The 26,174-nt window shown below is 51.8% G+C and overlaps 1 protein-coding gene across 1 annotated transcript in view; it reads left to right on the forward strand.

Moving 5' to 3' along the window:
* Positions 1-26,174, forward strand: part of SHANK3 (SH3 and multiple ankyrin repeat domains 3) — a 112,950-nt gene that overhangs the window by 69,690 nt on the left and 17,086 nt on the right. Inside the window, exons 5-7 of the mRNA XM_009329877.1 lie at positions 4,166-4,293; positions 5,245-5,350; positions 15,302-17,627. Coding sequence (XP_009328152.1) covers positions 4,166-4,293; positions 5,245-5,350; positions 15,302-17,627 — 2,560 coding nt within the window. The remainder of the gene's footprint in view (positions 1-4,165; positions 4,294-5,244; positions 5,351-15,301; positions 17,628-26,174) is intronic.

A 26,174-nucleotide genomic window follows, 5' to 3' on the forward strand; every position in this document is an offset into this window, starting at 1 on the left:
GGAGCAGCAGCCACATACAGCTCTAGTGGGGCAGCAGAAAGGCTGAAATCGGCGCGGTCATGTTGGGCTCCTGTTGGGCACAAGCAGGAGTGCCTGTTTGCCAGCCGGGCCCCATGAATCTCCAGGTCTGACTTCCCCAGGTGTTGTGCTTGCTTTGTGTTTGCTCCACGGTGAAAATGCCTTCGACAGGAATGTCCCCCGCATGTGGGGTCCTAAAGTACAGTCTCCTTCAGCCCCCAGGTCAGGCCTCTGGAGCTCAGTCAGATGAAATGGCAGCCACACTCTCTGCCGTGTCCAGCAGTGCAGGTGCTACCTCTGCTTCTGCCCCCGTGCAGGCTGTCTTGCTGCTCCCTGCGATCCCGCACCAAGGAAGCACCTGAGGACGTACCTGCGCTGCAGGCAGGGTTTGGTGGCAGCTCCGAGGGCATACCTGAGTTAGCTGGGGGAGAGCTAGTTTGGTTATTAATTGTCTGAGCTCTGGGTGGAGAGGGCTACCCACCATGAAGGCCATGTTATCAGTGCCCAAGCTGGCTGGGGTAAAGCTGGTTGCAGCGGGGCTCCATACATGGCGGTTGCACTACGCAGTGTCTGTGTGGACATTGCATTAAGCATGCTACAAAGACAGGAGGTTCTTGCCAGGGCTGAGAGCCAGTAATGGACAATCCTGAATGGAGCAAGAAGGCTCGTCCATGCCAGCACACAGCTCTGCATTTCTCCAGCACAGGCACAGGGAAGTGGGAGGGAGCCTGGAGACCTGACCTCAGTTCTTAGCCTTTCAGAAGCAAAACTCCCTCTGTCCTGGTAATGTGAAGCTGGAGAACTGTTTCCCAAGGAACAGGAAATGTGAGAGAATAAGTCTTCCACCGTAATGGTGACAACATAGGAAAGAAGCTGAGCAGGGCTTACAAGCGGGAGGTCTCTGAGGGACCTCCCCAGAGCTCCTCTATACCGAGCAGATCGGTCAGTACCCAGAGGTGGAGGCAATGCAGAGGTCCCATAGAATCATAGAATAGTTTGGGTTGGAAGGGTCCTCTAAAGCTCATCTAGTCCAACCCCCCTGCTGTGGGAGTTGGATCTTCAACTAAACCAGGTTGCTCAGAGCCCCATCCAACCTGACCTTGAATGTTTCCAGGGATGGGGCATCCACCACCTCATGGATCAGAATGATCAGCTGAAGGTCACCAGGGATGTCCTGACATTGAAGACGGCCATCTCCAAGTGTGTGGTGGAGAGCTCTTGACTCCTTGGACAGCCAGAGCCATTAGGGTGCACCCATTCCTGGGGGGTCCTTCTTTTCAGGGCGGCTCCAGCACTGCCTCAATCCCCTGCCCCAGCAGCCTGGAGGCAGGCAGGATCCACTCCAGAATGCTCTTCCATCTCCTTCAAAGGCATGGCAGATACAAACTGCAGTTAGTGGTGATTTGTATCCCTGCGCTCTAATGGCATTACGAGATGGAAAGTGGAACAAAGCCAGAAGTGGAGGCAGGTGGAGAGGGTTGAGCATCGCTGTTACTCCTCTCACATCACTGGGGCCTCCAAACTAACATCACTACAGGGCTGCCCAGAGCAGCTTCCAGAGACACTGAAGAGGCAGGTTTCCAGAACATGGTCTTCTTTAGAATCAGCCCATGGCCCGTCCCCTCCTGAGGCTTGACTGTTAGAGGTCCGTGCAGTTGCTCAGCAGTGTTTGGATGCAAGGGATGAGCCAGCTCCCCTCTGAGCAGGCTGAACCACCCCGCACCTCTTGCGGTGAGTGCAGCACGCGAGTCACACAGCAGTGAGGAAGAGGAACTATGAAGTCCCCCAGAGACAAGGATGGTTGGCTACGGGAGGTCTTGTGCTGAGAAAGTTCAGGAGCTGGCCTGAGCTGTTTCCTTGGAGCAGGTGCAGGTCCTTAGTCCCAGGGCCTTGGTGGATACCTGCCACCAAGGGTGCTGGCCTCAGAGGACACCTAAGTCCCCTTGGCAAAGACCACTTGGTGTCTGTGTTGGTGTAGGGCTTGCTCCTCCACAGACTGGGCTTCTGAAACGTTTGAGACTCATTTTTAGTTTCTGTAACTCAGGAATGCTGGCTTACAAACTGCCATGTGGACAGCTGCCATGGCCACAGTGTGTGGAGGTACTGAAGCTGGCCCATGAGTCATATCAGCCCCAGGCCGTGTTTTGTAGGAATACAGGCCTGATAGTAGAGCTCTCCAGGTCGCTCGGGTCACAAGGATCAGCAGCTCCTACACCACAGCGATGACATTTCGCAGTCCCAAGTTCAACAGCCAGGCTGGAAACAGCCCAGAAGTTTACAAGCCTTACCTGAACACAGGCAGAGCTTGTCAGCATTACAGGACAAACACTGCAAGTGTTCTCCTCTCTCCCTGGGCAATTTACTGGGACGGTGGATTGGTTGTGCCATGGAGGTAGAGGCATCCAGTCTTGATGAATGCTAAGGCAGACCCATCAGCTGCAGCACCATGCCAATGTGATGGCCATGCTCCAGTGCCAGGTGACACCATTTATGACATGGAGCCGACAGACTCAACCCGGCCCAGCCCAGGGAGCTGTAGGAGCAGGGGGCAGCCACACCTGAATGGACCCTGCCCGGGCTGAGCACCGGACCAGCAGCCTTCGTTCGCTCGGATCTGCTGGACCCTGTCTGGCTCCACGTGGAGGGAGCTCAGAAGGGGTCAGTGGTGACAGTGGCCAGCATTTGCCTGCTGTTTCCAATGTCCTGAGTTTCAGGGTGTTTTACAGCCCCAGACAAAACCCCAGCGGCAGCCGGGACTGGTGCTGTGTCCGAGTGCGTGTACACCCTCCTGGCACGAGTGTTGTGAGCGCTGCAGGCAGGGGCTGCTCTGCAGGCTGGGGGAGCAGCGAGGGCTAGCCGCTCCCCGAAAGACAGATACGGTCACACGGCCGAGGGCCTGACGGGCCCCACTGCCCTGAGCACCTTGGGCAGGGCAGACTGAGGTCTGTCACCTTCAGCCACGAGTCCAGCCCGTCAGGCAGGTCTGTAGTGATGAGGCAGGGCCGAGGTCAGGCTGGGAGCCGGGTCAGGGTCTGCCCTGCTGAGGCTAACCAGGGTCGGGGGGAGCCCAGAGATCTGCAGGCAAGCCCGTGGTGGGGAGGCAGGGCCGAGGTCAAGCCTGGGAGTCGGTGTGTGGGTCAGGCCCATGGTGGCACAGGCATGGCCGTGACAGTTCTGTAAATGGCGCTGCTGCACCACAGCCCAGGCGGGCACTGAGACCCCCGGCCTGCACTTACCCAGAGCTCCGGGCCCGTGGACACGGGGGTGCGTGGGGGCCTGGTTACTCCCCTCAGGGCCGTTGGGGCACATGAGTCCACTTTGGGAGGAAATGTCCTAGTTTGTCCCAAACAGACACTGGTTGTGCTGGAGCTGGACTGAGTCCCATGGACTTCTGCATCGCTTGTGGTCACTGCGGCACCCGGGTTCCCCTTACCTGCCATAGCGCAGCCACACCCTGCTTCACCCAATTAGAATCATAGAATCATTTTGGTTGGAAAAGACCTTTAAGGTCACTGAGTCCAACCGTAAACCTAACACTGCCAAGTCCATCACTAAACCGTCTCCGTAAGTGCCACATCTACATGTCTTTTAAATACCTCCAGGGATGGTGACTCGGCAGGGGCAGACTCAGTCTCATTCTGAATAACAAAAATACATCTGGGCAAAAATTTGCTCTTTTAATGTAAGGATTGAGGCTTCCTCAAAGCGCAGCGCAGCTGGGAGCGGTCCCCCCGCCTCAGGAGCTGGCAGGTCAGACCCCAGAGGTCAGGCAGCCTGCTCAGGGGTGCCTGGGCGGCGCGGGTGCGCCGGGTTCAGCTGGGGTAGGAGAGTGGCGCGGTGCGGTGCTACCGCACTGGGCTGTCAGCTGTGGGTCCCCCAGCTGAGCCAGGCCGGTGCCTGCTTGTGCATTGTGGTGGGTGGGCGGCTCCAGAAACACCTCCAAACTCTTTGTTAGCCGCTGGCTGGGGAGGATACGACTGAGCAGCCACTTCCTCCGCTCTGTGCTCAACAGGCCTAGGAACCACTCTCCCTACGGGGATGTTCGCTCCCTGCTTAGCCATGCTGCAGGGGATGCGCCTGTCGTAGGGGAGCTGCCTCAGTACAGCAGCCCTTGCTAACCCGTTTGCTTTTACGTTTGGATTTTCAGAGAAACTGGATGAGATTTTGGCAGCAGCTGAGCCCGCGCTGAGAGCAGACATTGTCGAAGCAGATTCTAGGGCAGCCACTGTGAAGCAGCGACCAACAAGCCGGCGCATCACGCCAGCAGAAATCAGTGTGAGAGAGGAGGGCTCGTGGTGGGAGAGGGAAGGGCACATCACGCTGTGACAGACGCTGACTGCCAGCCCTGAGACTCACATTTGGGAGCGGGTTTCCCCAGGGGAGTGGAAGGAGAGAGTGGGGGGAGATGGAGGCACAGAGCAGAGGTGGAGGTGTGGAGGTGGTGGAGGAGCTGACCCAGGCCATTTGGCAGTTGCTCACCAGTACGGGATTGCCACAGGGAGGACGTAAGAGCGGATCTGAAGGAGTGTGGAAGGCTGAGCCGGCGAGCGTAGTCTGGCTGCAATTTTCTGGATGTGAAGCTGGAAATTAGGAGGAATCAAAGAAGAGAAAAACGCCATCTCTGAGGGGAAGCATGGATGGAGTAGGAGTAGGGCTGCCAGCTCCAGGCTGTCTGGATTGTGAAAGTGCTGCAGGCGGTGGGAGGCAGCTTCTGGAGCAGGAGGTAAAATAGGACAGGCTGCTTCTGAGCAGAGACTGGCCTGAGCGAAGCCTTCCCACGGGAGGAAGGCTGCTGCTGGAGTCAGCATCACTGTGCCACCCCACCCTGGGCACAAAGCGCCTGAGAGCCGGCGGGGGGAGCAGGCAGGCAGGGGGGAGCAGGCAAGCTGGAGAGAGGGAGGGAGGGTTAACCCTTCAAAGGGCAGAAGCACAGGTTTTGGAGACGTGCTGGATGGGGCAGCATGGAAGATAGATGGACTGTTGAAGGTAGAGGTGAGGAAGGGGTTCGTCCTTGTCCCCAGGGAAGCCTCCCCTCCTGGGGCTGTGGCAGTCCCAGCTGCAGGCACGGGGCAGCGGGGACAGGGTCTGACATACAGACTGACATGGGGGTAGAGCCCCAGCTTCACCTGCAGTCAGAAGGATCAGGTGGACTGAGATGAAGTGTTGTGTCCTTTCAGCTGAGTCTCGCTGATGTCCAGAATGGAAATTTCCTTTTTTCTCTTCCAGTCACTCTTTGAACGCCAGGGTATGGCAGCACACTCGGGGGTCCTTGCGGGAGCTGAGAAGCCCCACGTTTCGCTGCGCAAAGGAATTCCACGGACAAAATCTGTAGGTAAGGCAAACTGAGGGGGGGAAATCCCTTCCTAAAGAGGAAAGGTTGTCCCTGTGGAGCATTCATGCCGGCGCGGAAACCAGGGGGAAAGACTCAGCCCTCTCTACTGGCTTGTAACTAAAGACCTTTGAAGAGGGGATGTTTAATGTGATTTCTACTTCGAAGGTTGCATGTGTCCTGATAAACCTGTTCTAATACTGACAGTGGTCCTGTTCTGAGCAGAAGGTTGGACTGGAGGCCTCCAGAGGTCCCTTGGTCTCTCAGTCTCTTTACGGCACTGCCAGGGATAGGGGAGTTTCTCCCACCCTCTGTGCTGGCAAATGGGGGTTGGTGGGTGATTTTCTGTCAGACCATGTACCGGCTGAGCTGGGCATGCAGTGTGCTGAACACGTGAGTTGTGTTGAGAGTAGAACCATGAGCTGTAACAAACTGAGATGATGGAGCAGGTAACTGAATTTTTCCTAAGGAAAAACAGGACAGGGCCTGGAACGGGCACTCGTCTATGGGCCATGTCAGGATCTTTAGAGCCTGTCCCAAAAGGTTTGCAGTGCAACTAAAACGAAAAATATGCTGGGGGAGGGAGATGGGAGGACGAGGCAGAGTGAACAAGGTCTGGTGGCACAGTGACAGTATGGGGGTCTCATTTCCTTATCTTGATTTTGTGTATCAGTGGGTTTCATCCGGGTGGTAGCACCAAGCCACAGTGTTAGCAAGGTCTGAGGGCTGTGCAGGTCGGAGCTGGGGAGAGTGCGTTATCACTTATGTAGAGAAGCTGAGGGGCAGGAGGAAAGGGGGCAGAGAGAAAGGTGGTGTGCTGTGTGGCAAGTGCTAATTTTAAGTAACCCCAAGGCATCATTTGATAGTAATGGTGATGCCAAAACAGATTGTATGTTTAACACACAAAATAAGTGACTAGAAAGTAAATTCTGCTTCAAGCTGCAGCTGAGAGCCGCACAATCCCAGCAAGAATGTAAAAATTAGTTGAAAAATGCAAGGGTTAGTATTAAAATGTACTTCTTAATGTACAGAGCCACAGAATTGCTGTGCATATGTGCCTCACATTTGTGTTTGTATGAGAGCAGCTGGTACCTGTAGTCCCACGTGAGATTGGTCTGAGAGTAGTAGATAGCTAGAAATAATCAAATGTCTGTATGATTAATCTGAAAAACAAACTAGGAGAGAGAATCTAAAAAAAAAATAAAAGAGTGGGTGTTTAATGGACTGCCCTGGTGTGTACTTATACACCGTCTTGGTAACGCTGCTGTCCTGCCATGAAGTCTACAGGCAGAAAGGTCCCCTGACTGAAGAGCTGAACTAGAACCTGGGCCAAGCAGATGATAGAAAGGCTGAAAGAGTTGGGGTTGTTCAGCCTGGAGAAGAGAAGGCTTCGGGGAGACCTTATTGCAGCCTGTCAGTACTTAAAGGGGGCTTCTAAAAAAGATGGCAGCAAACTTTTTAGCAGGGCCTGTTGCGACAGGACAAGGGGGAATGGCTTTAAACTAAAGGGGGGTAGATTTAGACTAGATCTAAGGAAGACATTTTTTACACTGAGGGTGGTGAGACACTGGCCCAGGTTGCCCAGAGAGGTGGTGGATGCCCCATCCCTGGAAACATTCCAGGTCAGGTTGGACGGGGCTCTGAGCAACCTGATCTAGTTGAAGATGTCCCTGCCCACAGCAGGGGGGTTGGACTAGATGACCTTTAGAGGTCCCTTCCAACCCAAACTATTCTATGATGCTATGATTCTATGCAGTGTAGGAAGCGAATGTAGGCATTAATTAGTTGCTCGTATGCTGCAATACTGTTAATGTACACAGTAGAAAGGGAGCAGAGTTGGCTGCCTTGGTGCTTGGGATCACCACAGCACGGACCCACAGACTTGCTAGAGTAGAAGTAACCTTGTTAATTTTCTCATGAAGGTAGAAATGATCAGTAGCACATGCAGGATGGGGTTCAGCTCATCCAGCCTTACATGTTAACAATGCGGAAATCTCCATCCAAGTAAGGTGCCCAGGAACCCTCTGCAGTGACCAGAGGGAAATAGGCACTTTTAACATGATTTATCTGATGTCTTGATCTTAGAGGTGAATCCCGCACAAGTGCCCATTGACTATAAGAGGTATCTAGTGACTGCTGAGGTGTACGGCTACCTGGCAGACAAGCATGCAGTAGCCAGTGGTGTCTGAAGTGCATCTTTATTTTGCAAACTATATCCTAGATGTTTGTTTTATGTGTGAGAATGTTTGTGAAAATGCTTCTAAGCAGAAGTTGTTCAAGGTGCAATCAAGCCACAAAGAGCTGGAAATTATATTAAAGGGAATCTATTGTGTAAAATAGCATCTTAACCCAGTAATAGATCATAAACTGGAAAAGTATTCATTAAATATGAAATACTTGCTCATACGGAGCTCCTTTTTGCCTCTGAAAGCAGAGTCAATGACTGAAGAAGTTCCTTTTAAAGCTACACATCGTTGTGTGACACTCGTGCAGGTACGCTGTCAAGGATCTCTGCGTGCAGAGAACGGTGAGAAGAGGGATTCGAAGTTTGCAGGGTTTATACAACTGTAAGGTTTGTTGGGTTGTGTGTAGGGTTTCTATGCTCATGAGCATAGAGTGTAATGTTCCATGTACATCTTTTTTGTTCAGCACCTAGAGCATTGAGACCCTGATCCTTGCGCAGGATTCCCAGCCATTACAGCTACACACACCGTGCAGCAAGGGGATTAGACACACTAGATTTAATCTGCATCAGGGAAGATTAAAAACAGACCTGGAGATGCCCTGTTTCTGAAATGGCAGCAGCTGTCACGAGCACAGCATCCAAGCACAACCCCACAATAAATACAAGAAAAAAATCACACATAGCTCTTAATTATGCTTGATCCAAGAATGGCATGCGTCTGTCTGCACCGCAAGGGAACAATTCTGTTGATGAGGGGACAGCAATTTCTTCTTTCCCGTTTGCCTGCCACAATACACACCAAAAGCAGTGCCTCTTAGAAACCAGCTAATTTTTGTGGAATTCCAAATAAGCTAAAATAGAAAGCAGCCAAACAGTAGAAATTGGGTTGCAATTGGCTTGTTTTAGAAGTCCTTCTTGAGCTGTCATTTCACACCCACAATGACAGGCTCATATGCTGTACAGTCAGTTGACTTCATGATAAAAATCACTACTAAAAGCAAGGAACTAGATGAAAAATAAGCAGGGGTTGCTTGGTTGGTTTGGTTTTTTGGTGAAGAAAAGCTCTGAATTATTTGCATATTACACAGCTGGTTTAGATTCCCAGGGACTTGTGACAAAAGATCAAAGCATTTCGTGTTTGCATCTAAAAATTCCTTGAGACAAAGGTAGTTAACCCTCGACTGGCTACAAAGAAAGCTGAACGGAAGAAATATTTCAACAAAAATGTGAAGAAAAGGAATGCATTGCAGTGGGGAGGCTGATAGAAAAGAAAATCTCTGTCAGACTTCCAAGATAGCTACCATGCCATCTGCTTCAGCATCAGAAGTTAAAAACACTTGAAAGTCTGCAGAACCATCATGGTACTTGCTAAGTCTCTCCCCTGAGAAAATTCAAGATGGTGTAGACGGTGGTTTTGCACGGATAGAAGTAGTGTGTGTCCCCATGTCAGTTAGAAACACGATGGGCTGCAGGCGCTGGCTGTAGGTGGCAGATGCGCCTTACTGACTAAGCACTGTCACTGCTGAGGAAATAAGGGGTGACTTGGTGTTCAAAAGGACATTGAGGATGCTGGGCCGCTCCTCTGAGAAAATTCAAGATGGTGTAGACGGTGGGCACGCACAGAAGTAGTGTGTGTCCCCATGTCAGTTAGAAACACGATGGGCTGCAGGCGCTGGCTGTAGGTGGCAGATGCGCCTTACTGACTAAGCACTGTCACTGCTGAGGAAATAAGGGGTGACTTGGTGTTCAAAAGGACATTGAGGATACTGGGCTGCTCCTGCTCTTCCAGCTCGGGGGGTGAGTGTGCATCCTTACGTGGCTGCATGAAGGTCTGGCAGGGTGGGGGCAGCTCTGCCACCAGGGCTGGCAGCCCTCCCCGATCCCGTTCCAGGGCCGTCGCTCCCTGTACAGATCCTGGGTGAACTCCCAATGCTTTCCCCTCTTCTAAACAGGTTCTCAGGTTCACCCTAGCTGCCATTTAAGCTTTGTGCCTTAGCAGCCAGCACAGTACTGTTATTTCACTGCTTTCTGAAGGACAGTGGGCTTTCCTCCTCCTCCTCCTGTCAGTTCTGTTGTTGCCTGGAGCTGATGCCAGCCCCGCGTACCCAAGGACGGTGATGCTCACCTGCTTTCCACTTCTGGACATGAGCATAGCTGTGGCACTTGGCACCTTTCTGCTCTAGCTCAGGGGTGGCTTTGGGAGCTGCTCTGCCATCCCTGCATGGGGAAAGCAAGGTTGGGAATGGTGGGGTGTGCTCTGGAGAGAGCCACCTCATTAGCGAGCCCAAATTAATGCACAGAGTTAGATTCTCACAGGGATTTAGGCTGTTATGGCAACAGGCCCAAAAGCATTATGGAGAGTTTTTGTGTTTTCCTTGGAGATTAATAATGCATTGAGCATGCTGTGAATTGCAGAGAAGGGTTGCCATGAGGCTTGTGGCATTGCCAGGCTGCACTTCGGGCGTGCACCCGGGCGCGTGATTCTCATTTCAGACCAGTTACTCTGGGTGCTCGGAGGCGGGGTTCTTCGCTGGTCTTTGCTGGTCGGTGGAGACTCCATTTTGACTCAAGCTCTTTATTCCTGCATGCGCCGACCTCTGCAGTTTGATCCTGGTGATGTCTTGTTGCTCTTTGTAGGAAGGATATATGCCCCACTATGATGAAGGCACAGTATATGCTGTTTGAAGAGACAGAATCTCGATGGCAGTTAGCAAAGGGACAGGTTTGTTTATTTGTCACTGAAGTTTAATCTTCCAGTTATGTACATGCAAGATGGACCAGGCACAGAGGGAGGTCACAGGCAGCACACAAAGGGTCGTGCCATTTGTGACTGACAGATGCTGTCTTTTCTCAGAGGTCAGCCCCACCTCCACCATCCCTCTGGAGAACTTGGAATAGCTCACAAGGTTTCATGTTCATCTGGCAGCCCATCGGTGTGTGGTAGAGGGCTGAGGTCTGGAGGAGGTGGGAGCGCTCGGTCGCTGGCAGCGGAGTGTGCCGGGAAACAGAGCACAGACGCCATGCGTGTTCCTGTGACACAGGGGAATAGCAAATGGCAAGTCAGTAATTGCTGGGTTGAGATCCGACAGAATGAAAGGACAATCTAGTTCAGATGCTACAAATTTAAAGGAACTGCCTTTCCCCAGTGTCGTGCTGCATGTTAGAGAGAGTCTGGCTGAGGGTCAGCACTGGAGACTGTTCTGTGGGTGCACACGTTGGTGGAGAGATGCTCTGCTCTTTCTTGGGTACCTCTGAGTTTTGTAGAAGGGCTCCAAACACTGCAGGAGTTGGTCAGGCTCTTTCTCTTGCAGACCACCCATCTCCTGAGTCGTGGTCTGCCCATTGCCCCACGCAGCATTTAGCAACAGGCAAGTGTTAAGATAAAAGTGAAAAATGAACATATTTACGACAAGTAATTAGCTGTTAACATTTCAGTCAGGAGTGGAACTGGATAAAAGAGCACCATGCTTTCAGCTACCAGTATTTTAGATAAACTCAAATAGCTTCTCTCTCCGTTTCAAGTTAAAAACCGCCAGGGTGGTTTCACCGGTCATGCAGCTGGTCCCTCACCGTTTAGGAGGACCCTTGTCCTCAGCACTGCTTTCACCAGGGGGATTTCTGTATGGCTGTATGCTCGTTACCTCTGCAGGTGTCTGTGCAGAGTCCAGCCTGCTCTGCAAGGATTGAACGCAATTCATAAATTCAATACTTAATCAAGACATCAGATTTCAAGCCTGCTCCCGAGGGATTACTGGTTGCCTTTGTTCAACTTTGGAGACTCCCTGAGCAGAACTATATCATGAGTAGACAGTAAATAAAACTCAGCAGTGATTAGTCTCATGCTTAACTATAAACAGATGCTTCTGTGTTAAGGGAGAGGTTTCATTTTGCCCATGTGATCACATTTAAACATCAGTGAGGAGTTTCTTCCTATCACGAAGACTGTATTTTACAAAATTTGCTATTACAGTAGGAATGGGTAGTGAATGGTTTGCATAAGAGAACATAATAACACAGCAACACAATTCAAAGAAAGCCTTGTAAAAGGTCTTTACAGACTGGATGGGCATTAAACTGAACTGATAGGTGTAGTTTCAAAAGAAAGAAAAGGAGGTAATTCTGCACACGGTGCTAGTAAGCCGCAGAGCTCACTGCTGCAGGGTATTGGGAGTGCGAGAAATTTGCGTGAGTTCAAAGAGCACTGCCAAGTGTCTGGAGGAAGAAAGTCCGCCAAGGGTTAAACACAAAGGCAGTCTGACTCAGCCAGCTCTTGATCAGCAAATTGCTGGAAGCTGACAGAGTATTTGGGAGGGGCAAAGCAGCACTGCATGCTTGCTGTGTTCTTACATGCTTCCTCAGGCAATTATTATTGGCCGCTGCCAGGCAGCACACTGGGCTAGATGTGCCTTTGATCTGCAAGACTGGAGGAGAGATGGAGAAGTGGAGTATCAAGGCAGTGTCGTCAACAGAATGTAGGGAGTGAGCAAGCTGCACGGAGAGGAGGAGAGGCAGATGAGTAAATGGATGTAGCTGTTTATGCAGGACTCAGATGGCAAGCACACAGATACAGTGAGCAAAGGAACTGTGTCAGAATGGTGAGTTGCAGGTAGTGAAGAAAGCGCCTGCCAAGAACTTGCTTTCCTCCCACCTCTCCCATCAGTGATGTCTCCTGCGTGTTGATTTTCTTGCTGAGGAGCAATAGGAGACATTCATTTTCACAGGGAACAGTCATGAATTCCAGCTATTCCAAGGAGCAAGGTTGTAGAGATGATCAGCTTGGGAACCAGAACTGGAATGAAGCCACTCTTCTTCTGTCGTAGGATCAAAGGATAATTCAGGTTGGAAGGATGAGGTCTCTAGTCCAACCTGCAGCTTAAAGCAGGGTCAGCTATGAGGGTTTTATCCAGGCGGGTCTCAAAACCCTCCAAGGATGGAGACTGCACACCCTTTCTGGGCAGCCTGTTCCGCTGCTTGACTGTCCTCATCATAAAATTTCTCCTTTTATCCAGCCAGAACCTCTCATTTTGGTTTTGCCCGTTGTCTCTTGTTCTCCCACCATGTACCACTGTGAAAAGCCTGGCTTTATCTTCTTGATAACCTCCCTGTAGGTACCAGAAGGCTGCTGTTAGGTCCCCCCAAAAGCCATTCCTTCTGCAGGCTGAACAAGCCCAGCTCTCTCAGCCTCTCCAGACAGAGCAAGAGCTCCAGCCCTGGCTGTCTTGGTGGCTCTCCACTGAACTCCTTTTAGTTTGTTGATGTATTTCTTGTACTGGGGACCCCAAAACTGGATGCAGTGTTGTAGGTGTTGTCTCATGAGTGGGAGTGAGAGTTGTAACCTCTTTGCTCTGTCTGTTGCCTTTGCTCCTGTTCACATAGCCCAGGATGCTGTTGACATTTGCTGCTGAGGCACAGGGCCAGCCCGTGTTCACCTCACTGCATACCAAGCCCCCCAAGTTCTTTTCCAGAGTTGCTTCCCAGCCAGCCAGTCCTCAGCCTGTCCAGTTGCAAGGGGTTCTTCCTTCTCAGGTGTGGGACGTTGCATCTGTCCTTGTTGAAGTTCATGGAGTTCCTGCTGGCCCATTCCTCTAGCCTGTCTAGGTCCTTTTGAGATCTCTAGCTGGTCATTGAACTTGGTAGTGCTTCAGATATCATTTTCCATAGTGCTCCCCTCCTCATTTAAGAAAAAAATGGAGGAGAGATGCTTGTGGCAGAGAAAAATAACAAGTGGGGAACAGAGAGAATAAAATGAGTAATTGTAGAAGCAGGTATGTAAAGTAAAACAAAAACTAATAGCTATGCCATGAATATGTTTAGATTATCTAACTGTCCCCTTCACCCTTCCTTCACTTGAAATACTTTGCTTTTAACATATTAAAAGATCTTCACAGCAGGGACTGTGAGCTCACAGGTAGAACGGGGGGTACCACACATACAACTTTCACTGTTCATGATCGACAGCCGAGAAATTGCAGCAGCCAGTGACTGTTGGTAGTCAGTGTCTCCTCTGGCCTGGCAGCCACTTGGCCAGTCTGCTCTTTGCAGATCAGGAAATTTGAGAAAGATGAACCAGCTTTCCAGTTTTATTTCCTGAAATAGCTCTGTACTTGACACAGTAGTACCTCTCTACAGGATGGTCAGCACATCCCTAAGACAAGCTCTAATGGCACTAGACCATGTTCTGTAACAGTCTGGGCATGGTAACAGAGCTCAGTGCTGCATAAATTTCCTTGTTTCAACTCCTGGCCATTCTCAGGTGAGAAGTAGAAATAAGCATAAAGGCATGACTTTTTTTGTGGATCTTCATGCTGTTAAGAACATGACAATGCCTATACTGAATCAAACCATGGCTCCATCTAGTGCAGGATCCTGTCTTAAGCATTGCTTTTAAGCAGATGCCCAGGGAAGAGTGAAAACAGGGCAAGGACATGATATTTCTCCTGAATACTCACCCAGGCAGCTACTGTCTTCAGTTCAGAGGTTTCTGTGCACATAATAGCCCACAAAAAGTGCATCCTCCACGGCTTTGTCCAGTCTCTCTTTGAACTTGTTTCGTGCTTCCAGTTCACTATGCTACCTTGGTATTAAAAATCCCCAAACTGTGTTCAGCAGAAATAGCATGGCTTTGAACATAGTGATTGATCAATACAATGAGATGTAAAGTTCAGTGCTCACTGGCCAAAATACTCCCTTTTTCTCCCAGCGGACTCTGCATCTGCAGGCATTTGGTGAAATTGCTAATGTAATAGAAGGCACAGTTGCCAAAGCTCTTTGAATGCTGGTGGACATTACAGAAAAAGCATTAGAGCCAAAAAAGCAGGTGGCCACATGCTGCTGTGCCAAGACATGGCTTTCTGCCATCCTGAGCATTCTCTCAAGAGCAATTTGAAACCTTGAAAACAGCTGAACTGTGACTGAAAAGAAGGAGGTATGGCAAGTAAGTGATGAGCATAGCAAGGCAGGACTTGGTGAAGAGGGGCAGACTCATGCAGAGGGCTGGAGCAAGCTAGGCTGGTTAACTCGCATCCATGCAAGTACTTGCACCATACTTGCTATATTAGTGGGTTTTTTTCCTCCTATTACTTTACTTAGCGAGGTTCTCATACTCTTTCACTGAGTATTACAAGTACCTGAAAAAGCTCTTGCTGTGCACCCAGGTAGTAAGTTAATAGTAAGGATGGCAGAATCTGGCTTCCTTGGGTACTTCCAATTCTTGAAATACATAACTTAAGTTTCTGCTAGACCCTGCTTCTAATTCAGTCTAGCACATTGAAGCATATGTAACCCCTCGGGGGAAAAGGGGGAAGTGTGACATGAGAACAGCGAGCAGGAGAGTGAGAGAACCTGCACATGGGAGATGGCACTGTTTGCTGTGAATTGCACAACCTGGTTGCACTCAGCTGTCTCACACGTTGGCAGTTGGGTGCCGGGAGGTTTGATCAAGCAAGTGTTCCATTCTGTCAATGTTGCGTTGGTCTGGAGAGCGTTCAGCCTGGCTGGAAAGTGTTGGGCACAACTGTCTGGTGGATTTAAAACAATGTAAGACATTGTGAGAGTCTGTGGCCGCCCTTCTGTGCCAAGTGAACATGAGCAAAGTGCCAATCTGCAAACGCTTGCACCAAGCAAATAAAAGATGAAGTGGAAAGTCACCTCAGAAAGAAAGTGGGGTGGACAGAAGAAAGGGATGTCATATATCCAATTTGCGGCAACTGTCGTGCTCTGGATTCTCTAGAGATGTCCTCTCTGACTTCACTGTTCTTCTTGCTTTCCAGGTGAAGACGAGAAACTTGCTGCTTCTTTGCTAGATGGGAAGTTTCCCCGGAGCACATCGATGCAAGACACTGTTAGGGAAGGACATGGGATTCCACCACCACCTCAGACAGCCCCACCCCCACCTCCTTCTCCATATTACTTTGACACAGGCCCCCCTCCATCCTTCTCGCCACCTCCACCCCCAGGAAGAGCTTATGATACCATAAGATCAAGCTTTAAGCCAAGCCTGGAGGCTAAACTCCATGGACTCCCGCAGGTCATTAGCGCAGCTGAGATGTATGATCAGGCAAGGACTTCCATTCCTTACCCTGAAAGGCAGAAGAGGGCCCGATCCATGATAATCCTACAGGATTCCTCTCATCTTCCCGTGGAGCCAACAGAGATCCCCCGGCCTGGCCCATCTGCAACCCCTCCAGAGAAGCTGAAGAGGAAGGGGAGAGTGATTGACAACCCTTATGCCAACATGGGTCAATTCAATGTCAGCCTGTTTGCTCCCACCAAGCCACAGAGAAAGAAGAGTCCTCTTGTTAAGCAGTTACAAGTGGAGGATGCACAGGAGAGAGCAGCACTGTCCATCACCGGAGGCTTTACAAGGGAGCCCTCTCCCACCCGCAGGAGCCATCGCCTGAGTGGAGTGGAATATCAGCACCACACCGGCATTGCTCAGGTTGAAGCCACAAGCATCCCCTTTGCCACTGCCATCGCTGGAGTCATGAAGGACAGAGACCGTCGTCTGGATGAGAGGCGGAAATCCACTGTCTTCCTCTCGGTTGGGGCCATTGAAGGAAGCCCCCCCAGCAGTGACATGCCATCCTTGCAGCAGTCCAGGTCTATTGATGAGCGGTTGTTAGGAAGCCGAGATGTACTACTGCCTTCCCCTGTCTCAGCTTTAAAGCCATTAATTAGCAGCTCATCCTCAACGTTCATCCACCCCCTAACAGGAAAGCCCTTGGATCCGAACTCACCACTGGCGCTTGCGCTGGCCGCAAGGGAACGGGCCCTCTCAACTCAAGTCCCATCCCGGTCGCCCACCCCGATCCACAGCCCAGACTCAGACAGAGCAGCACCCCTGTTTGTGGACATCCAAACCAAAGAACCAGAGAGGGGGGAGTTGGAGAGCTTAGTGTCCCCTGTGTACTCACCTGGAGGCAAAGGGGCAATTGGAACAGACTCTGGGACTTTGGCCCCTACTAAGAGCCAGTGGGGGACTCCGTCCACACTGAGAAAAGAAACTGAGGCAAGAGCAGAAACACCTGGGAAGGAGGAGAAGAAACAAGAAGACAAGAAGTCCATGATTATTAGCATAGTGGATACATCACAGCAGAAGACCGCTGGCCTCATCATGGTTCATGCCACAAGTAATGGCCAAGACGAGATAGGACTTGAGATAAAAGAGGAAAAACCAGCTGTCCCTGAAGCATGCACAGAGCCAGCAGAGTCCCCCAAAGCAGAGACCCAGCCCAGTCCCGTGGGAAAGCCTCCAGTCAGTCCAGCCTCTGACAAGACGCTGGGACAAGGGAGTTCGGAGGAAGAAGTGGAGCCCTACACGGTTACCCTCCCACCAGCTCAGTTGTCTTCAAGTGACGAAGAGACCAGGGAGGAGCTGGCCAAGATAGGGCTGGTGCCTCCACCAGATGAGTTTGCAAACGGGGTACTGGTCACCACCCCTGGCACACCAGTCAGCCACCTGGCTACGCCTAGCACGCCATCCATACCAGCGGCAGCAGTAGCACCTTCTACCACTGGCGGAACACCCTCAGGGAAGCCCTCTGATGCCCCCGTAGCCCCAGAGTCTGCTGCAGACTCGGGAGTGGAAGAGGTGGACACCAGAAGTTCAAGTGACCATCACCTGGAGACCACAAGCACCATCTCTACGGTCTCCAGCATGTCTACGTTGTCCTCAGAAAGCGGGGAGCCTACTGACACATACACTTCCTTTGCGGATGGACAAACTTTTATACTCGAGAAGCCACCAGTGCCTCCAAAGCCAAAACTCAAGTCCCAGCTCAGCAAGGGGCCAGTTACTTTCAGGGACCCACTTTTGAAGCAGTCTTCGGACAGCGAGCTCATCTCCCAGCAACATGCGGCCACTCTGGCATCAGCCAGCATTGGCCGGCCACGCTACCTCTTTCAGAGAAGGTCCAAGCTATGGGGGGACCCCATGGAGAGCAGGCCAATCCATGGGGCTGATGATGACAAGCCAACTGTGATCAGTGAGCTAAGTTCCCGACTACAGCAACTGAATAAGGATACACGATCACTGGGGGAGGAACCAGCCGGGTCCACGTTAGATCCCGGGAAGAAGTCACCTGTGGTCGCAGCACGGTAAGATGCTGGTCGCTGGCCAGGGGAGAGGGTGGGTGCAGGGCTTAGGCACCCAGGGGGACAGGGAGGTGCATAAGCAGAATGTAACTGTGCCGAGTAATCCAGGGTGTGTTTTGTGGGGCATTTCAGAGATGTCAGGACTTCTCAGCTGACGGGGAGAGACATGCTGAGACATGCTTTCCAGAATTTGGTGTGATTTGTTCATGGCTCCTCTCTATGCACCGCACACGTAGCGAGCTCGCACTGTTGCTTTTCCCCTTTAAATTGCCTTCCTGTTGTTTCATGTTCCTCCTCTGTCTCGATGCTATTGTTAAGCTGCTGTATTTAGTCATGGGTTTTACTTCTAAATGTTTGCTCCTGAACAATTAATAACAATGTGTGTTTCTCTAGTGCTTTTCATTTCAAAGGATCTCCAAATGTTGTCAGACTACGTATTAGAGCTCTGGTCAGTCACTGCTGAGCGGGAGCCGTCACGAGGGTGGTCTGTGACAGCCCTTAGAAAGGACACAGCAGCACCACCCCGACCTTTGTTCGCTGAGGCAGAGCTCGGCACCGTTTCTGGAACGAGCCAGCTCTGGTGACCTGCAGGGAGGTGTTTTGGCAGGGTGCAGCTGGGGGGTGTTACGCATGGCTGCGTGCAGGGGGGTGCAGCCGGGCATCCCTCCCGTGGGTGCTCACGGCAGCCGTACCCGGCTGAGCGCAGCACTGGGTCACACATGTCTGTGTGGGCCAGTGGATTAGCTGCTGGCTCAGAGGTATCTATGCAGCGCCTAAGCGTGGTAGATCCTCTCACCCCTTGTTCTCCTCCTCCATGCGCAGATCTGCATGGAGCCCGGCCGGCCCAGGAGATCTGAAAGGTCACGGCAGAGGCACGCCAGGACATGCAGAAGCCTCGTTGTCTTACAAAGTCATACTTGGGTTCCCTCATCCCTCACGGCACTCGGGAGACACCGGTTCTCTCTCCCATGCTGGAGCTGTGACCGTCATGCTCCCCGAGCAGCACAGACCTCTCTGTGTCCCTCGCGCCGCCCTGCACTGCTCTGCTGCCTGGCGTGTCCTCCGTGCCAGGCCACCCACCGACCTGCCGGCACCCGGCACTTGTTCTGATCTGCTGCCCCCATGGCAGCGGTGGCCACTTTGCCCCACACTTTCACCCCAACATCCCCACCTAACTGTAAAACTAAACTAAACCAAAAAACTCTAAATTAGAGCCCAAGATTTGAGATTGAATTCTTACAAGGCTCTGAAATTTGAAGTTACAGCAGAAAGTGACCCAAAATCTCTGGTCTCACTCTACCCTTCAAGATGCAGCCACACAACACCTCCCACAGTAGCAAAGCCACAGTAAGCAGGTCCCACCGGCGTTACCGTTGGGTGGTTGCTGGGGGTCAGCGAGGTGCCAGTTCAGCAGTGAGCTCTGAGCTAAGGGGAACCCTTCTGTTGGAAAAGTTTTTCTAAACAGATCATCACAGTGATGCATTACAAGTCCACGTGGTGCTAGCACAGCTGGTGACATTTCAAGCTGTAGCATGAGGGACAAAGTGTCCTATCCTAACATACCCCCAGGGGAGTGTTCGTGTAGCTCCATCCTTCAGCTGGCTCGTGTCTCCCTGCCAGTGCCTGTGTTGGCAGTGCCAGCCTGGCTGCACTGGTGATCCACCTCTTGGTAGGTACCAAACTTGTAGTTAGGACCGCAGTGTGGAATAAAATCTCTGGATCTTGCCCTGCTACACTGTTCTATCTCTCTGGATTCGGCCCCAAATGCATATTAAGGGCATTCCCTGCAGACCAGTGTCTCACATGTGGTCCCTTCTCCCTGCACTGCTCAGTCAGGAACCATGGGGTCCTGTGCTGAATGCACTTAGTGTAATTGCATTTGGGGACCCTTCTGAAATCAGGCACGCCATGGCTAATATTCCTTAGAAGTGCTGACTGTGCATATCTTCAGTGACGCTAGAGAACTTGGACGTTACCAGCTTTTAATGGCAGCCAGGCATGGCATCTCAAACAGCTTACCCATGCCAGGCATTGGCCCTTTGCTGAGACCTGGTTTGGGGCCCAGCTGGCCCTCCCTCACCCGGGGTTGGTGGAGGGGCTGCTGGGTCTCTGCCTTCAGCCTCCTTTGGTCTCCCAGAGCCAGCAGCGAAAAGCACCTGTGACTCCACGCGGTGCCAGAACACAGCCCCCCTGCTGCCTGTCCTCTTTCCTTCCCTGGCCTCCCGCGTCCATCCAGATCACCGTGTACGGCTGATCTGCTGTTCTCCATGCAGCCTCCCGGCAGAGATGTGCAAGTACCCTTGGTTTCTAGGGGACACCCCTTCTCCATCCTCTGCCTCTCTTTAACCCCTCCTGTCCTCCACCGCTGCTTTCCTTTGATTCCTGTGCTTCAGTAGGCAGTGTGCTTCCCTCACCCCCATCTCTCCCAGGAGCAGCAGACCCTGCCTAAGCTCCTACCCTGTGACATGATACTGCTGCATATGACCTTTTGTAGAGAGCCCGTCGTCCTGCACCAGGGAAGTGCAGTCCATCCTCCTCTCCTTACCCACCCTGTGTTTGGCACTTTCAACTGTCCTGCAGCGTTAAATGTTCGCATTCTTTTTTCTGAAAGTCATGGCCTTTCATCTCTGAAATTTTTATGCTCCCAGTTGATGTCAAAGACTTGAAATATTTCCCAGGAAGTCAGCTGTAAATAGAATATTTAATGCTGTCAGCCACTCTCCTTCGTTGTGAAAATTCCTCTCTTTTATGAAATTGCTGTAAATTCAGAAAATAATGTAAAAAGCAGTTAGATAAGCTTAGATGACCCATTTCAGGACGTGTTTTCCAGTCCCTGGGCCTGTCTTGAGAACGACAGTATTACCTAAACCTCCCACAACAGCCACCCCTAAACACGGCAGTGCTGCTAAGGAGGAGTGAGGTGGGACCACGCTGGCGTGATTGCCGCTGCCCGCAGGGATGGCCCTTGAGCATCCCCTCAGGGGCTGAAGGGTGCTGCACCCCTTTGGCCAGGCTTTGTGAAAGCCCGGCCAGATGCTGCAGCCAGAGCCCATTTGAGCCCCTCCACGGGGCATTTAGAGGACTAAAGGGCTGTGGCCTGACTTGTGCTGCAGCTTTTTCTGTCATTCTTACATTTAGCTCTGCTTCAGAAAGGGTCGTGAGCCAAACTGAAGCTCTTGCCTAGAGCCAGAGGTGTCCTGGAGTTCCACAGGGCTCGGGGATGATGAGGTGCCCTTGCAGGAGCCATCCAGAAGCTGCCAGTGTCCCTCCAGGGGCTACAAGAGCTGCTGAAGCAGGCAGAGCAGCTTGCCTGCGGTAGCAAGTTTCATTGCTGGAGTTTCTAAGCACTACAATTCTGAATTTACAGTAGTTACATCAAAGAGCAGGTAACTTCTCTTTGCATGTGGTGGCTGTAGAGCAGGCCCTGGTGCATTTCTCTTGCAGAGGTCTGTGAGGGTCCTGGCTGGGGACCCCAGGAACAGAAGACACAAACTGCTTTCTCCGTAACTAACTCTGGCTGTATCTCCTTCTAAGACGGTCTTCCACAGGAGGACATTTGACAAGAGGGACTGAGAAAGAGGCCAAGAAATACTGAGAATGAGAACATATGTCAGAGTTAAGGCAATCAATAAAGACGATATTTATTCCATCCTCCACACTCCTCGGGCCCTGTGTGACCGGCCAGGGCTGAGTGTGGTGAGGGAAGCTCTGCTGTGCTCACACACTGCGTGCTGTCAGAGGAAGGTTCTGCTCCCGAAGCAGTAGTGTGCCTGCTTGCTGAGATACAGCCTTCTGCACAGTCGTCACCAAGACGCCGTAGCTCGGCGGTGACAGTGACAGCAGAGCAGAGTGACAACTTCCATTTGTAGTGTCCCATGGGAATAACCGATGACCCTTGAGTTGGGGACACATGAACTTTGCTCCAGTGGGAGCTACGCTGACCATTACTTTGACATAGCATCAGTCTCTGAAGGCTGACATGAGGCCAGCAGCCGCTATCTTCATGTTTCACATGAATGGGATCCTTGAAGATCCAGTGTCCCAACACGCAGTAGCCTTTGCTAAGCTGAGCTGCAGGAGAGTGGCCCAACATCTTGGCGTCTCTCTGACTTGAACTTTCCAGCCACCCCCGGACAGAGCTCATGCAGCAGCAGATGCCGAGCAGTCATTCCACTGAGCAGGAGCAGTGCGAGGACCCCGCAGCTCAAAGCTGCTGCTGAACGCTGAAATGGATTCATTGTGTGACATCCATTACCACAATAAAGCTGATGCTAACTAATGAGAGGTGTACGTTTCTGATTAGTGATCCAGTGAGTCATAGCTAGTGATGCAAATGCCAGCTGAAGAACTGCATTAGTACCAGAGGCTGAACTCGTGCGCTTCAGGGTGACTCACGCGTTAAATGTGCAATGTTAAACCCTGTGTTGAGATCGCATTCTTGTGCACTGTCCCCTTGTCCTGTGACTGGCCATGGCCATCCAGCCTCATCAGGCTTGTGTCATTCCTCATTGCGCATAGTCACACTCAGATCTCAACCTCCCACCTCTGCTGATGGGGTTGGTGTGATGCTGATCGGCCAGCCTTTAAAGCTAAACGTGAGCTCATGTTGACTCAAGCCAGAGCATCTGAAGTGTCAACATGGTTCCGGTTTGGGGCTCCAGCTAATGCAGCCAAGAACCTGGGTTAGAGGGTGCTTTGCAAAGGGTTTTGTTTGTTTGTTTGTTTGCTTGTTTGTTTATCTTTAAGCAACAGCCGAACATGCCAAATGTATCATGTGAAGCAGAATTTTAGATGCAAAACTGAGTTTTTCAGGTGCTGTTCTGGAAACCCACAACTGCTTTGTATTTCTACAGATCTGAAAGAGAGAGAGAAGAAAAATAAGCCCTTTAGGCATTTAGCTCCTAGGGTAAAGCTACCTCTTTCTATATAAACTCATCAATTAATTCTGTTTCAGTTAAATGGTGTAACATTTCTGGTGCAAGCTTTCAGCCGCTGCAGATACAACCCCCTGTTTCCTTGTAGGCTTTTTGTCTCTTCATGGTGTCTAAACTCATGCACAAAGCAGAGCTGAGCTTGCTTTCCACAGTCAAGGGAATTGTCCATGGAGAGCTGATGAAAAGCTGGAGACTGGCATTGATGAGGCCAGCTGAGATCTGCACTTCTCAGCGCCTTCCCTAGAGGGAGTTTGGGGCAAATGGGAAGTTACTTGTACTACACTGAGGTTTGGAGAGGAGGTGGCCTTCCAGCTGAGCAGCAGAGTCCCGGGCAGGGTGCCTGCAGCAGCCCTTGGCCGCGGTGTGCCGGGAGGCTGGAGCCCCTTAGCAGGCAACAAGCAGCATCCTTTGGCAATGTCAAGCAGGGCATCCCCGCAGCCCTGCCTGGAACAGCCGGGCTGCTAAAAGCCACAAAGCCTGCGGCTTCTGGAGACGCGAGTCCCAGCTGGTGCTCGCAGCAGCATGCTGTCCTGCGAGCCCCCGAGCTCCCCTGAGCAGCCCACCTTTCCTCATGTGTCAGGTGCAGCCACCAAAGAGGAAGGCAAACCTGCAGTCCCATGACGGAGGCTTGGCAGGTCTCCATCCTGCTTTGCTGCGGCAGCTGGACTTAAAGATGCTTAATGCGTCTCTGTAGGTAACTGTAAAAATGCACCCTTCGCTCCATGGACCCTTCCTGTGAGAGGAGGCTTCTGCTCATGGAGGCGTACTGCAGCGGGGCCACTGGCACTGCAGCGGGGGCTCCCGGGCGGCAGGGGGGCTTGCCACGTGTTCTGCTGGCAGCTCAGAGCGGCATGCCGGAGGATGCTCTTCCCCCCTGGTTGCCATGGCATTTTCCCAGCGTTCACCGCAGGATGGCAGGCTGAGGATGGGGCACTCCTGAGCCCAGTCCACCTCTGCGGCTTTTCCATATAGGCATGTCTCTGCAGACAGCAAGGGAGTGGGAAAGCACAGGCTGTTTAGAGATTAGCTGATGGAGGCTGGGTATTTGGAAAACATGGCAAGAGTTTCTAGAGGGTGCTGTGAAAATGTAGTAATTGAGAAAGCACCTACCGCAGGGAAACACTCCCCTCGATCCGAGGTAACATACCGACCTAACACCAGCTCAATGCTTCCTGCCGCTGGTGGCCGGGGGCATCTGTTTTTGATGTTGACGTGCATTGCCTACAAGGAGACAGGGGCATTGTGGGTAGCAAGTCTCAGCATGTGTCCATGTCACAGCAAGCACAGCTGGCTTCACCTCATCTGGTCACTAACATCTACTAATCACAGCTCATACACTCATCCCTCCGAGTGAGTAGAAGAGCAAACCGCGACTCTGCCTCATGCTTGTCCAGAGCGAGACTTGGGAAGAGCAGTGAGGGGTTGTCTAGACCTCGGTGAGAAGAGCTCTGGGTCCCACCAACATTGTGTCACTGCCGAAGTGGCCCAAAAGAGGGAAGAGTTAAAGCCTGCAGGGTTCACTCATTGCTGATTTTAGCTCCAGGAAGGTCCCGTGATGCAGTTGTTTTATCACCCAAGCGCAGGAGAAGAGCTGTAAGGGCTGTTCCTTTCAGGGCTTTAGTGCACTAGAAGTGGACGTCACAGAAAAAGGGGTTTTCCTTTTGTATGGAGAAATACGAAGGGACCCATTCAAATTTCAGTTCTTTTGTCAACAAACGGGAGGCAAAGCAACTGCATGGAAAGAGGCCTGCATGCTACCTTGGAGCGGTTCTGTAGGCAATCTGCCACAGTTGCGCACAGTCTCCAGTGAGAGCTTAGGAAGAGATTGGCTTGGAGAGTCCCAGGGACAGCACACAAGGAGACAAAGTCTCCTAACGATACTAGCCCTAAATTTCCTTCTCCTACAAAGAAGAGATCAGAGGAGAGCAAAGCAGGCTTGTTGCAACGAGAGATGTAACATTTAGCTAAGGCGTAAGCAGCTCTTACATCCGTAATGCTCTGACCCTGCCAGAATCTTGTTGTTGTAAACGTTTACTGACACCCAGGTTTGCTCCCGATTCTCCCTGTTCCACAACGGAGCACAGGCAGGCGAGAGCTCACGGCTGAAAGACTCGCAGTCCAGTTACAGCACCATCTGCAAAATTGCCCAAGAAAAAATGTAGCTGGAGGCCGAGACCCTCTTGTATGGTGAAGCATGAGAGGGAGAGCATTCAAAGTGCGTTTAGAAGTCCTCTTGCTCTTCTACATCACTCCTCGAGCATAGCAGGTTGGTCACCATGACACAGCTGGGACACCATCCCTGGAGGTGCCTGCCATTCCCCAGGGGATAACCACGTGTCCCTCTCGGCTGGTCGGCCCGCCCTGGGGCTGCCCAAATGCCTCCACTGCAAGCTGTGCAGCACTGGGCTAGGTCCTCTAGCTGAAACAGCAGAGTCTTCCCTTGACCCTGCTATTAGTGACCCGCAGCAGCTACCCGACAGTGCTTTCCACCTGCAGTCCCCTGTTTGGCCAAGCAAACCCTGCCTGGAGCAGTACAGCTGCCCAAACGAGGCGGCCATGCTCCCTGCAGGGCTCCTGGCCATTTCTTCCCATTCTGTGTGCAGCCGCTTCACCTGCGGAAAAGGGATGAAACTCTGAATGAAAGCAGTGATCGTTTGGTGTCTGTAGCCACCGTGCCAAACCAAACCATTGCTGACAGCCCCTGATACAGCGAGGGGCCTGGCACTGCAGATGAGGGAGACGAGGAGTCTCTGCTCGGAGGAGGGGGCTATGTCATCTGGGTGAGATGAGGCCTCTCGCTCCCTCCCCATAGCCACAGTTGAGGGATTTCGGGATGGACAAGAAGAAAGTTTAGAAAGCTCAGAAGAGCAGCCCAGCACCCAGGCAGCGGGTGCAAGGTCTCTCTTGCCCCTGCGAGGAGATGCAATGTGTCCCACCTGCTCACTGGAGAGCAAATGTTGAATTTTTTTCCTCTGCCAGCCCGGGGCAAGTCCTTTGGCACAGCACAGACCTCAGCAAGGGACTCAAGCAAACTTCCGTACCAGAGGAACTGTGATTATCCCCTCTGGGAAACACTAACTCACTTGCAAGGCCCTAATATGCCATTGACCTTTAGCTGTAGCTGTTATTCTCACAGTCATGAAAGCAAAACACTTAACACAGCTATTGGGTAAAGTCAGAAAAGATGTTGAACTGTATTTGCCGCTCTTTCTTGTTCTTGCTGTGGGGCATTTTTTCTCATACATATGTTCTTTTCTTCCCCTCCCTCTTCTGCCCTTCCCCAATCTCTGTCCTGTCCCTTCCCTGTCTCTTCCCCTCCTCCTCCCTCTCCTTCCAGCTGTTACAAATAGCACTGTCGAATCCTTCAGGCTTTGGCTGTCGAATTCATGCAATTATGAATGTCCCATTTCCTGTAGTAAACACACAGACGTAACCTCAGCTGGTGTGGAACGTCCCGACCTTCACTGGCCCCAAAAGCCCCGTGTCAGCCATTTCCTGGGTCCCCTCACTGCCCCTGGGAACGCCCCAGCCCAGATGGCAAAGCCTTTCTGTCCGGTGCTCCTGGCGCTGCGGGGCCTGCCCCATCCCCGGCGCAGGGCACCACTGTGCTGTGCAC

Source organism: Pygoscelis adeliae, unplaced genomic scaffold (genome assembly GCF_000699105.1).
Source record: "Pygoscelis adeliae isolate BGI_AS28 unplaced genomic scaffold, ASM69910v1 Scaffold478, whole genome shotgun sequence".
Classification (NCBI taxonomy): Eukaryota; Metazoa; Chordata; class Aves; order Sphenisciformes; family Spheniscidae; genus Pygoscelis; species Pygoscelis adeliae.